This window comes from Corapipo altera, unplaced genomic scaffold (genome assembly GCF_003945725.1).
Source record: "Corapipo altera isolate COAL_440 unplaced genomic scaffold, ASM394572v1 271, whole genome shotgun sequence".
NCBI classification, from domain to species: domain Eukaryota; kingdom Metazoa; phylum Chordata; class Aves; order Passeriformes; family Pipridae; genus Corapipo; species Corapipo altera.
The window spans coordinates 3645579-3659504 of record NW_020884935.1 but is presented as its reverse complement, the minus strand read 5'-3'; the positions used below and the strand labels follow the sequence as shown (position 1 = coordinate 3659504).

Sequence of the window (13926 nt, the reverse complement as noted above, 5' to 3'; positions counted from 1 at the left end):
TGGGCTGGCTGGGGTCAGGAGAAAATAAATCAGAGAATCACAGAATAGAGTGGTTTGGATTGGAAGGGACCTTCAAAGGCCATCTAGTCCAACCCCCTTGCAATGAGCAGGGACATCTTCACTAGATCAGGTTACACAGAGTTGTGTCCAGTCTGACCTTGAACACTTCCAGGGATGGGGCATCCAGCAAAGCCCATCCAAAACCCTTTGTCCATTCCAGCACATCCACAGTGGGACTGACACCACACAGGACAGGGAGTTCCCTTTCCTTTCACGCTGGGGTTTTCCCAGCAGCTCAAACAAGCCCAGCAGCACTGCTGTGTTTGTGGCTGAAGCCCCATCTGGCCACCATGAGACCCCAGCAGGCCTTGCCTTAAATTCCTGAGCACCCTCATCACAGGGACTCACATGCTGCAGCCCCACCACCTCCTGCCATGCTCCTTGGGGCTCGGAACAACAGGGTTGGGAGCTTGGGATAATGGGGAAACCAAATGAACCCCCTGTAGTGAGCAACAGCAGGGCAGGAGGAAAACCAGCATGCTCATGGGAAGGTCCTCTAGGATGGGTGAGGATGTGGATGGATGCTTGGCTCTGCCTGTGGCTGGACATGGAGGCTGGGGCAGACACAGAGCCTTGTGTCTGGCCCTAGGTCATTAGGATGAGACCCTGCTTTGGGAGAATACGGATTGTCATCATCTGTAGGATGAACAGTGTCCTTGGGATGGGGCTTTTGTGCAGCTGGTTTTTGCAGGACTGATAACACCGAGGGTAGCAACACTGTGAGGGTTTATTTTTTTGAATTCTACCAAAAGCTCAGCTGTTTCTTCCCACCTGTGCTACACCCTCCTGGGCCAGGCCCGAAACAAGCAGGGTGTCAGTGGAGCTGCTGGGGTGTCGTGCCGGGCAGGGAGGGCCAGCAGCAGTGAGTGACACAGTGCTGGTGGGGACAAGGCAGGTGACCCCCTGGAGACCCCACCACTGCTCCACTGGAGCCAGTGGGAGAGTCCAGTCCTGCAGGATTGCAGCCAGGAGTTGGATGTGAGGAGGAGGCCTCAGCAGGCGCTGGTGTTGTTGTCTCACACTCTCCTCCCGGCCCTCACGATTCCGTGTGGCAACTGATACATATGAAGGCACTGAATGAGAGACTCCTTTGATAGGTTTAATGATGGAAATCAGCAGAGCTTAGATGAGTTTAATTATAAACATGTCTAAAACGAACGTGTCTACTGCCTGGCAGTAAAGGCACCCTTCAACTTGAGCCCTCCTTAGATATATTTTTGTTAAGGGCCTTGTTTTTCCAAAGCAGGCCTTCTCGTTACTGCCTGGTTATTTTCAGTCTCCTGCAGAGATGGAATATGGAGAAAAAGATCCAAGTGAGTTGTCAGCACTAAAAAGCTGCCCCAGCTGTGGGCCATGGTGAGCCTGCGGGAGAGCCGGGCAGCACTGGGAGATGCTCAGGGTCCTGTCTCACCTTGTTGGGTTTCCCTGTCCCAAAGCTCTGCCCCTGCTCCACTCCCACTCAGACCATTCTTCCTTAGCAGCAATCAGAACCTTATCAGAGTTGTTGGGGGGTTCTCAGATGATTTGGGGCTCCAGTCTCCAAGAACATGACCCATCAGAGCGGCGCAGGGCATGGGAACCTCCTGGCCAGAGGTGCAACATGAGGGGTCAGGGGCCAGGCAGCAGGATGGGCTGTCTCCCTTGCTGGAGCAAGTGTTTGGGGACAGAGAACCCAGTGCCAGGGCCAGGGAACCATTTGGGAGCAGGGCAAGAGTTGAGGTGCTGACCCTTCCCTTCACGTGTTTTGGCACTTGCGGAAGTGCCTGTGGGGATGGTGGTAGGGCTGTGACTTGGAGTGTGGGACAGGCATGTGCAAAACGATGGAGGGGAATCCGAAATCTGCTTTTTTTGTAAGTTGTCAGGTCCAAAATCTCAGTGCTGTGATTTGGAGAGAGAAATTCTCAGCTGTTTCTGCAGGAGCATCCTGGGCTGTTGGTCTGAGAGCTTCCTCTGCCTCCCGGCTCCACGACACCCAAACTTGGTGGTGGTCAATGTAAATGTGCAGTAAATGTACAGTCACACTCCTGGGGTTCCTCTGGGAGGAGGCCTGGCAGTGTGTGTCACACAGTACAGTTGTGTTCTCCTGCACGTGCCCGTCCCTGTGTGCTGGGCACAGGCACTGTCCCACTGGGCTGTTGGTCTGTCCCGGCACAGGTTACACTGCCTGGCTACTATTTCCATAAATGAAAACCAAAACAGGGAATTCCCACCTGGTTGAATTGTCCTGATGGTATTTACTGTTGTCCAAGTGAAATGAGGTACAAATGCCACACCCCACCTGTTTGCATTCCCTTTCCCATGTCCGTGATGGACACAGCGCTGCTGGAGCTGCGGGCAGGGTCCCCTCACAGACTGTCCCACATCCTCTCCCACATCTCCCATTTCCTATGGCACGGGACAGCCCCTGACTCCATTGACAAGACACGTGCAACCCTTTGGCGACTGCTCTGTCCCCTCCCATCCCGTTATTCCCTCCATCCCTTCCTCACGCAGTACGTTGCCTCTTTTATTTTAATTGCAATCACTCCCTTTCTGTGTCTCTTTTTTATTTTATTTTTTTTTATTTCTGGGACTTATCTTTTCAGTTTAATCTATTAATTTCTGTTCTTATTTCACTTTGCAGACTATTTGCCGATTTCACAAGACATAATTTTTATCAACTAGTTCTTAAAGATGCATAACAAATTAATCGGGGTTTACTACAGTGCTAATGAGAGAGAGACAGAGAAAGCCTGGGTGGTCCATGTTTAATATCAATGTCCACTGAAAAATTGCTGCTCTTACTGGCTGGTTTGATTGACTGGACTTTTTATTTTATTTTTATTTTTTTAAAGGCTCCATATCCTCACTGCTTTGAGTTTGCTTTTTAATTTTTTTATTATTTTTTTTTCCTCTGCTTTGTTATGAGTTTTTAATGCCCACTTGGAATGTAACTCACAAGGATGGGGTCAGGGGCGTTCCGAAGGCATGACTTCTCACAAACTTCTTAGAAATCGTTTTATCAGTGAAGTAGGAAGGGTGATTGGGTTGATTTGGTCTCACAAACAGCCCCAGAGAGAGCGACTGGCGCTTTTTAACATGGGGACAGCCAGCAGTAGCACAAATCGTATCCAGGGTGGAGCAAGAAGGGTGTCTCCTGTCCCTGGGATCATTGGCAGCCCAGGGTGTGATTATTCCGATTGGGTGACCCGATGGCTCTCACGGACCACACGTGTCCTCATTCCGTTCCCTTTGGATCGATGGCTCTTGGAGAGCTGCCACAATCACACAGAGGCCACGGTGAGATGCCACCAAGAGAGGGGCTGAGGCAGTTCCTGCCCCCCCAGCGATTCCTGCCCCGCTCCCAGAGCCCGTGGAGCTCTGAGCAACCTGGTCTAGTGGAAGGTGTCCCTGCCCTTGGAACGAGATGAGCTTTAAGGTCCCTTCCAACCCAAACTGTTCTGGGATTCTGTGATCCCAAGCTCCAACCGCCCCTGCCCCGCAGCCGGTGATGCTCCTGCACACTCCTGCACCCGCTTCTCCTTCCAAACTTTGCTTGCAAATCATGGGGGAATCTCCTAAATTCTGACCAAGCTTTCCCTGCTTAAGCTGCATCGCTCCTCTTCATCTCCACCCAAATTGCAGGAGAGCTGCAAAGCTCCTGCCATTGGCTTTAACAAGACTGGATTCTGGACTTTTGGGTAGAAAACACACATTATATTTAAATTCTGCTTCTCTTGAAGTGTTTCTACCCATTTGATAAGTTTGTGAGAAGTACGTTGCATGCTTACAGTAGAACTGTAATGCATTTTAATGTTTGTTAATCCACTTGTTTAAAATGTCAGTGTCAAAGGCTCTACAATCCACGGCTGTGCTGTTCATTTCATTAAAGATGCTTGATGTAATAATTGGGTAGTTTTCTTTTGACTTTTCTGCAGGCAATAGCTTTTTTTAATCTGTATGGCTTCTTATTATTTTGTTTGGGTTTTTTTGCTATGAATTGCTTTGCTTTTGTGAACTTGTCTTAGTGTGCATGATTTGCAAACATTTCGGCTATTGTGAATTTTCTCATTTTTTGTAAATAGTCCATCTGTGCTTTTCTTTTTTTTTTTTTCTTTTTTATGACTTTTTTTCCTGTAAGTAACTGAGGTAGAAAATAATAATAAATTGTTTACAACGGATCTGCTGTGTTGCTGCTCTCTTAGCTTGCAGTTTTAATATTTTGGTTTGGATGCCCCAAATAACCAGTACCAATGACAGTTGAATAAAAGAATAAAACAACCATCACTCAGAGTGTGTGACCCGGTGTTTGAAGAACCTGCAGAGGAACAGTCACATATGAGGTGTGTTTACAGCAAAAATTACACCCCCAAAAAAAAGACAACAATGCACTTGTAACTGGGGGGAGAGGAGTGATCTGTGTTAAAATTGCAGCATCCCCACTGATGCTCCACCACTGTGGTGGGATGTTCCAGCACTGTCTTTATCCCAGTTATACTTTCTCTCATCATCACCTGAATGTTTGGGCATTCTCGAAGTTTCTAGAAGCCTTCAGGTCAGGAATTTAAATTATTTATTTTAATTAAGGGTTTGTTTGCTTGTATGTTTGTTAAAGCTTATTAAAACCTTTGTGTATGGGGAGAGGTGGGAAAAACAAATATTTTCACGAACTTTGCAGAGCTCAGGGAAATACGTTTGCTTATTAATCACGGTGCTGCAGAGGGCAGGAGCCCAGCCTTGGGTCACACTCCTGCAGTGCCTGGAGCAGTGGAAATGCCATGTGGGATGGTTCAAAGTCTAGACTGGTGGGCTTTGTTATTATGAGAGCATTTAAACCAACTTTGTGTGAATCTGTAGAGCTTAATTTTGTTTCTTTCCTGATGCCAGTCCCAAACTGTTCACTTGTTGCCCATCAGTGCTGGATAGGGAGATATTTTGTGTGAAAGTTATTTGTGGCACTTGCCTAGTAGGTAATAACTAGAAAGTAGTTATTTTGGTGGTAAGGAAAAGGAACTGGTGCCAAAGACAAGGGGAATTATAACAGACAAGGGCACAATTATTTTTAAATGCTTAAGCCTTCTGTGTCATAGTGTCTGAGAGAGGGAAATGAGGGAAGGGGGTTCCTGTGTCTGGTGTTCAGGACACCCAGATTCAAGTTCTGTTGCTGCTGCAGGTTTCCCCTGTGGTTAATAACCTCTAAGGTGAGTGCAGTGGGGATAGGAGGAAGAGAGTGTAGCTCCAGCATCCCAAAAATTCCATCTGTACCATGGTGCAGTGGTGTAAAACCCCCAGTGTGGGGGTTGTGGTGCTTCCTTGACCCTGAGCCACATTCCCCTGTACTCAAACACCCAACTGCTCTGGTGAGGGAAAGTGATTTTAAAAGTGCTGCCTACACATGGCTTCTGTACCCCTAGGGAGCAATGGAGTCAGTATTAATAGGGGTCAGCTCTGTGAAACACTCTTCAAGCACTGTTACACAAGTGTAAGGCTTGTATAACATTTACTAATGGGAGCAGAGTTTGTCTGGTCGTGATACTGGAATGATCAAATGTAACACTTGGGAAAGGGGAACTTGGTGGCAGCTGCAAAATAGGACTAGGAAATGTAAAACCTGTTTTAAATCATCTGTTCAGTTAGTTAAGAGATGTGGAACAGAGCTGGTGATGTTTCTCACTCCTTTGTCTAACCCTTTCTTAACTGCTTAAAGTCTGCTCTGATCACCCCTGCACTGCATGCCTTGTTTTCACCTGAACACGTCACTGCATCTGCATGGCATCAATGGTTCACACAGTGCATTTGAAATCTGCTGGAAACACCTGAATTACCTCTTCCCACCTCTCCGTTTCAGCCTCCATCACTGAAAACAAAGACTGTAGACTGGACCTGGTTTAAAATTAGGATTTTGGGTGTTCTTTTGCTGAGGAGGGACCGTTCCCATTGCAGGTGCATCCCTGGAGGGAGGAGCAGCTGGAACTGCAGGCAGCAAGCTGAGAAATTAATGTAGCAGAGCCCCTAAATCTCCAGCTAGAAGGTTCTCCTTCAAGTTCTGCTTAGATGACAGTAGCTTGTGGTTTGATGCAGGAAAAAAGGGTCTCTAGAGGTGTTCCCTGAGACTGAGCAGAGCTGAAGCACCTTTGCCTCTTAGCACAGTTTTTCTGAGAAGAGTTGCGGTCTTTTAAAGTTGCAGAGATTTGTGTAAAATACCTTTTACACCTCCTATTTTCCCTACCCCTTAAAATAATCTGATCACTGAATTTAAGGTGAGGTTTTCCAGAGAAAGTTGTTGATCTGAGTTGGTGATCCAGCTTGCCACCACTGCTGATGGCAGCAGAGTGTGGCCAGTGAAAACGGTGCCTGTCTCCCTTTGCTGCTCCATCTCCTCGATGTGAGTGAGGCTCATCTTGAGGTTTCCTCAAACACTATGTCTGGCAGAGGACCAGAAGTGCCCAGAGCCTTTGTTAGGTTTTTCTGTACTGATAACTTTAACAACTGAGCAATAAGAACACCTTGAACATTGAACTTGAACGCTCATTGTCCTTTTCTCAGCTGCTCACTGATCCATGCCTGGAGTTGGAGGCTTTAAAACTTCGGGGTCATTGCCTTGGAAATGAGTGATCCTGGAGGGACAGAGAATCGAGAAAAGGAAAAAAAAACCTCCAAACCTGCCAGTGTGTCTGGAGGGCTTTGTGTTTTGGGGTGATGCTGCAGATCCAGAGCAGTGGTTTCGGCTGCGAAGAGGCCACAGCTGCAGCGACCGGGAGGTGTAATGAGAATAATTATTCACAAGAGTAAAGAGGCATAACACAAACACTCGTGTGTGGAGGAAAACATGGATAACCCTACAGAAGGAGGAATGTGATCTGGTAATGCCCATCCTGCTGTGAGGAATTCTCTGTGTCCAAGCGAGCTGGAGCACAACGGCTCACCTGCCTTCATGCCTTGTGCCTCAGTAGAAACAGTTTTTAACTGTAAAGCTGTTAAAAATTGGAGCTGGGGTTGCAAAGAACCTGAAGAGATCAGTCTCCTTATAGCCCAAAAACATTCAAATGTGAATGTTTTTCCTTCACATTTAGTAGTAGGATTTCCAGCTGACCATTGAGGAGCTTCCAGGTCCTACCTTGCCCAGGAGCGGTGACACGTAGTCACTGCAGCAATGCCCTGAAGGTTTCTGGGCTCAGCATCCTAATCCTCTCCTCTGACTGTTCTTACAGTGTGGGTTGTGGAATGCCCAGTAGCATTTCCTCTAGTGGGGCACTGGGAAGGGCCCTGTCTGCCAGTGATGGCCATGCTGGGTGAGCTGCAGCATCTCTGAGAGGGGCTCAGCACTTCAGTGTGTGTGGGTGGGGAAGAGTTTCCCACCCTCTGGTAACCTTGTCCTGTGATTTACTGCCTTCTCTTTTATGTTGCCTCTTTGTGTTGAATTTTTCTAGCTTCAGCCTCCAGACACAAATTCTTTTTATGCCTTTGTTCATCATCAAGGACCTGTCTTTAAATAATACTTCCCCAGATAGTTTAGGTCATTCATAAAAACTGAAGCAAGCAGCTTAACCAAATAGCTCATTTTCCTTACCATCAGAGCAACTGAAATGAGGCTTGAAGCAAATCAGTGCCACGTTGCTGAACTTTAAATAGGTGCCTTAATGTGGTTCCATCTAACCTGCCCTTGTTCATCCAGCAGCAGGTGACTGAAATGCAGGAATTCAGAGCTGCCGTGCTGTGAGGCAGCTTGGGGCCAGTGAGCTCACAGGTATTTCCTCCTCTACAGCGCTCATTTCCTTTACACTTACCTTGTTGATTAAAAATTGATGGTAAATGGGGGGGTGGAACGAGATGATCTTTAAGGTCCTGTTCTATGACTTCATGGTTCTATTAAATGCTTTCATCGAAGCCACCAACTTCATATTGAACAGAATTACTTGCTTTTAGGAAGCGATTCGGTTGAAATTCTCTGTCATCTATTCACTTGAAGCTCGTGATTCTCTGTGTTTCACCAGTTGCTAATTAGGGACATTCCCAGTTACATACTGGGTTTGAGTGCTGGATGGTGGGAACTTCCATAGGGCATATTTGAGGAATGGAACCTTGAAGCTGCTATAGGGTAGAAATAGGTTTTAAGTGGAGCAAATAACCTAAATCAGCCGCCAGCTTTTGCTTTTTGATTTGTGGGTTTTTGAATAAATAGTTTTTTTAGAACAAACTATTTGCCTTTGAGAAGTTTCCCAGTTTTCAGTATGGTGGAATAACTGCAAAAGGGTTATTGCACTTGAAACGCCACAGGATGATAATTTGGAGACAAACATGGCTTTGTCTCACTGATGCATGAAGTAATTACTGGGCAGAAGTGCACCATTCTCATCCTAAAACCCGCGACCTGAGAGTGGCTACAGCTGAAAAATGGGTCATTTACTGTACATAAAGTGGAAGTGGCAAATTTTAAATTAACTATATTTGGGTTTTACTGTTGTTTTGAAATTCCAGAGCAGAAATATTTGCTCATCATAACATCCATCATAACAGGCATAGGGCGCACGGCATAGGGGGGGTGTCGGGCCTGGGACAGACCCTCCCAGGTGTGGCTGTGCCCTGGGTGACTTGGGGGCTGCAGGATGAGGTTCCATGGTGCATCGTGTGCTCTAGCTGAAGTCTCCTAATTTTCTGACCTGGTGAAGTAGATTTTAATCAGCTCAATGTAACACAGTGGAAAAAGACAAGGGGAACCACTTAGTGGGGCTGTCACAACAGAGGAGCTGGAGTGGGTTTTGAGATGCTGCAAGTGTTGATAGAATTGATCAAAACCTTAGGAAAGAACTTCCCTGTTTCCTTGGGAGTCTGCCCTGCTCCGTGCTCGGTGCCTGGCATTGACTGTGGTGTGGACAGTGCTATCCCCCTTCTCCAAAGACAGACCTGTCTGGTGGGAAGCACATGGCATTCCAAACAGGGCTTGTCGCTGCTTCCACGTTCTACAGACTTTGGAAGAGCTTCACGGAGTCTGCAATCAAATCCAAAAGAGTTAATTGCTACTAAACCGTAGTAACAAGTTGTGAATTATTTGGTAGAACCCCAATCTTTGATTAGTTCTAGGGAATATTTGATTTCTCTGGGGGTATGTTCTTCTCTAAATATTAAGCATTGAGTTGTTCATCTAATGCTTGGAGTAGTAGCAGTTTTTTTCTTTCTGATCTGTGTTTCTTTATAGAAGGGGAAGGGGAGTGTGAGACAGAGAGCCTGGAAGATGAAGGTTTTGAACATAAAGGGATTGTTTTGGGATGGAGCTTTCCCCTGCGTATGCTCACCATTAAAGACGACGTTTTTGTGCGGTAAATTGGACCCACGCCTGCCTGCCTTCAAAAAAAACTACCAGGCTCTTCTGCTTCATGGTTTTGAGTCTCTGATACTTTTGAAATGAAGCCTAAAGATCCTCCAAAGAGGATAACAGTGCCTAATGGAAAGAATAATGGGAGCGAGAACCCATCTGAAATGACAGCTCTGAGCCTCACACAGCTTTTCGGGCTGATCAAAGCTGCTGGGAACGCTGTTTGAAAAGGGGAGATCAGCTCCCCTGCTCCTCTTCCCGCTCAACCTGCACGTGATTTCGTATTCCAGCCTTCTCACTTTTTTCCTGGTAGATCAAGTGACCCTCCTGAATAGCTGGTGTTCGGATCAGTGCTCTGGGGACCAGAATGTAAGAGGTGAACTGTTGGGGTGATGGAGCCTCAGAGCTCGATCCCCTCGTGCACAGGGACCCCCAAAATGCCCCACACAGAGCAGTCTGCAGCTCCTCTGCCCATGTGTGTGAATACTCCAAACACCTCATAAACACAGAGGGAGGGAGTTGCTTCCTCGTCGTAGTTTTATGGTGGCTTTTATTTTATTCCCACAATTTTGGTTATTTTCTGAAGTCAGGTGATGATTTGAGCATCTCAGCTTCCATTTTTATTGTTATTTTAAATCCCTGTGCTCATTGCTGAAGTCTGAACATGCGACCTCAGGTGCCCAAGTGCTTTAGAAATCAGAAGCAGAGGGGATTCTTTGCATGGTATTTTTTTATTTAAGATCTAAATTCATGATCTTTGTGACTTCTTTTGGGGATGATTCCTATTGTTTGATTGTTTTAGAGGACGAGGTCATGTGTGCTTTGGGAATGCAAAATACTTGGGGTCTTCAGGGTCTGAGCAGAGCAGGGCTGAAGGAGTCAGTGATTTCTCTTAGAGACAGGGCTGCAAGGAAGGGGGTCCTGACAGAGTGGAGGAAGGGGTGGAATATGGTTCTTATGTAAATTCCCTCACTCGTGGTTACCTTGTAGCCACGTCCAGGCTGGAGGAAAGAGAACTCAGTGATTTGAGAAGGAACAATCCCACTGGAGTGGGAGATGGAGCAGGGCCTGTTGAGCCCCTCAAGCCCACGTGGAGACTGGCCTTGCTTAGGCAGCATTGTTCTCACCAGATTTGTTCACAAAGCCCCTGGAAAATCCACTAAATCCCGGGCTCTCAGTACCATGCTGAGCACCAGACGCTGGGGCCGTGTGCTGCAGCCCAGGCCTGTGAGCCAGGGCTGTGCTGCCCCAGGATCCCCTTTCTCCCAAACTCACCTGTGCCTGCACCCAGCTGTGGACCGAATCTGAGACCTCAGGGCAAAGCCTTTAACCCAGTTGTGTCCATCTCCCCTCCCTGCTTCACTATTTAAAGTGAAACTATTGATGCAGGAAGCGGGAAAATTTATCTGTGAAAAATTGCACTTGGAACGCTGGGTTTGGCTTGTTCTGAGCAATGAGAGAGCATGAAATTGCTGTGAATCCTCAGGGCTTTCCTGGACAGCGTGTGAGCCCAGTGCAAAACATTTATTGTAAAATACCTTCTAATTGCAGTGCCTGAAGTGGGCACTGCTGGGAGCTTGTTTCCTCTGGGCAGTTGGGAGCAGTGGGTACACAAAGGACAGGGATGGTGCTGTCAGGAATCAGTGCCTTAAACAAACACAAGGAATGAATTGATCTCTCCCTCCACCCTTTTGATTTTCCAGTGGACTCGAGAGGGCTTGGAGAGAGTGGGGCTGGTGCTGGCCATGCTCCCTACCTGGCCAGGCCAGGGTGGGATCTGGAGCACGCTGCCATCAGTGCTCCCACTGGCTGCAAGGTGCTCTTGCCCAGACACCCATTGCTGGCACCCTGTCCCCTCCAAGCCAGTGACACTGGGCCACTGTTTTCAACTCTGGGCTCTGCTGGCTGCAGCTTCTCCTTGTCCCCTGCTCCACCTCTTGAAAGTGTTCCCAGTGCCCCATGCTGGGATCCCTGTCAGGCAGAGTGGAACGGGGTCAGCTGCCTATAACTGCTGGGAGGGTCAGGAGCAAAGAGCCACACGTTACCACAGGGAGTTGGCACAGTGGTGAGAGGTCACACAGCATTAGTGACTCGGCAGCAGTGCCAGGGAATCTGTTCCCAGCTGAGCGATGGATGCAGTGCCTGGCAAAGGGTGTTTTAGTGGGTGGATCAATTGCTTTCAGTACGTTGGATTGATTTGGGGATCCTCCAGTGATGGAACCAGCCTGTGAGTGTATCAGTGAGCAGGGTTTTGCCAATCTTGATAATCAATCCCCGTTTCCATCTCCCGCTCCCGGAGCTGGTGCTGTGGCTGTTCCGCCTCCGGCCGCCTGCAGCGTTCCTGCACGGAGCGCGAGCAGCCGATCACACTTGAGTTGTTTGGAGTGCCATGTTGCAGAGATGCTTTTATCTCAGTATTGGGATAAAAGCTTTCTTTGGGGGCGGAGGGATTAATTTTTCACACATCTGTCCACTGGAATGCAATAACGAAGCCTTTGTTCGGGCTCTTTCCGTGGAGCGCCTTCTCCGCCCTTGTTATTTCACTCTTCTTTTGCATGGCAAAACTTTTTGTCCTGCATTTCAAATAGATCTTGAGCGTCCCTGGCAGCTGAACAAGAGAAACAAACTTTCCAGCCCCGTTGTTTGTGCTGTTCTCAGGGGATGCTTGGTGATTTGAAGGGTATTTGATTGGTTTTGGCAGAGGCATTTTATTCCGTGGCAAATCCACAGCTTCTTTGATCCCTTGCGGATGGTTTAGGGAGCCCCTGGAGCCTCCAAATGAGAGATTTGTGGGTGGCCAGCTGGTCGTGGAGGTGCCATGGGAACACTGAGGACTCTGCTCTTGGGCCATGCGCCGTTGTGGGCAGGGAACAGAGGGGGAGAGGTGGGGAATGGTGCCAGCTCTGCTTCTGCCTGAGCCACAGTGGGAGGGCTCAGAGCTTGGCCCAGCCGTGGCTCTGCATGAGAATGAAGCCCCAGAGCCTCAGCCCTTGTCCTGCAGATGCTTTCCTTGCTCTTTTGAGCTTGGTTTGACTCCAAAGTCTCCCTAGTCCAGGATATCCCAGCTCCAACCCTAATCGTATGTCGGGGGGCCCGACCGGGGTCGATGGCTCCATCCCCAGCAAGAGGGAATTTAACACTCAGGTTTAACACAGATTATAACATTCCCCAGTCTGGATGTGCTTCCCACATCCCACAGAGGCTGTAGCAATTGCAAGCAAACAGGTTCACCTCAGCCCTGAGGGCCGGGGTTGGTGCTGGGCTCAGTGCACAGGGAGCAGCAGCCCGGGGAACTTCTGCATACATTTACCTGTGATATTTTTTTTTTTCCCCCAACAGCCCTATTACCATATTTAAATGCAAGTATGTCTTTTTTTAATTGATGTATTAAGTAGTTTCAAGTCACTCTAGTCTAGTTCTCTGCTCCTTTACCCTGATAGATGAGCTGTAGCTGAGCCAATAGTGTAGAGGTAGAGGCTGTAGTCTGCTGGTCTCTCTGGGGTTTGCTCGCTCCTCTGGCTCGCTCTTCTCTTTCTCTGTGCCTCAGTTGTCTTTCTGTGGTTCCTCAGCCTTGCAAAGCAGCTGTGATCAGAGTCCTGGGCCCACTCAAGTGGCAGGTCCCATCGTGGCAGCCACCCCCAGGGTTGTCCTGTTGGGCAGCAGGAGCAGTCGGAGCTCCCAGGAACCTCTCAGGAGTTGTTGACTTTGAGGTTTGGGGTTCTTGCTGATCACCTGGACTTTGCCATTGCCCACTTTAAATACATATATTGAAAGTCAGAGTCTCTGACAGATCTTGTGAATATTAATTAAGTAAAGACATTAAATCTGCGATCTTGCTGGCAGCATTCCATTCCTCTGGAGGGCTGGCTCCCCTGGAGCAGGGGGTATGTCGCTGAGCTCCTTGATCTGCGGCTGTTTTGCTTTCAAGAGCTTTTTTTCTTTCTTTCCTTCTTTCTTTTTTAAACCGCATTCCATTGAATTTTTTCTGCTTGATCCCAGCAAATCTGTGATCTTGACACGAGGACCTCCTCATATTTTCCATTACTGCTCTGTCTATAGACCAGCACGTTATTATCACTTGCAAATAAGCCTGGAAGAGAATTCCCTGGTTGGTTGTGGAGCGGGATGACCCTGTTTGTTTGGGAGTACAGAGACATGAGCCGAGTGCTGCGGGCTCTGCCACCAGCCTGTCCACGATGTGCCATGGCCAGGGGCCCCATTCCTCCTCTGCCAGAGGGGTTTGTGCCAGCAGGACCCTCTGGCAGCGGGCACCTCGGCTCTTCCCGACAACAGTGCCTGTTGGTGGCACGGAGAGCCGGGATGGCGAGCTCTGGGAACGCCGTGCCCTCGGTGGCCACCCTGGGCCCCGCAGAGACTCGTGGTACCCACTAGCTTCTTTCTTTACCCTTCTCCTTTTCTCCATGGCCAGGTTTTCCGGCAGCGGCTTATGGACCAGTAGCAGCGGCGGCCGTGGCAGCAGCAAGAGGATCAGGTAGGGGGGCCCGTGGAAGAGCAAACCCTCAGAGTGCAGGGTCAGGTAAAAGCTCTGTCGGTATTCTGTGTGGCTGCAGCTC

General features: G+C 48.4%; 1 protein-coding gene across 16 annotated transcripts in view; it reads left to right on the top strand.

The window, feature by feature from the left end:
* MSI2 (musashi RNA binding protein 2) overlaps positions 1–13926 on the top strand; it is a 223313-nt gene that overhangs the window by 182373 nt on the left and 27014 nt on the right. For 11 of the 16 annotated variants that reach the window (XR_003530399.1, XR_003530398.1, XR_003530397.1 and 8 more), the window contains exon 11: positions 13782–13844. The exons of 1 other annotated variant lie outside the window; for it this stretch is intronic. Coding sequence is in view for 10 of the 15 variants with exons in the window: in XM_027660122.1 (XP_027515923.1) it covers positions 13782–13844 (63 nt within the window). In the remaining 5 variants the exon portion in view is untranslated. Of the gene's footprint in view, positions 1–2683; positions 4159–13781; positions 13890–13926 lie in introns of those variants that run through there. 4 more of the 16 variants (XR_003530396.1, XM_027660117.1, XM_027660115.1 and 1 more) reach the window with 2 other exon arrangements.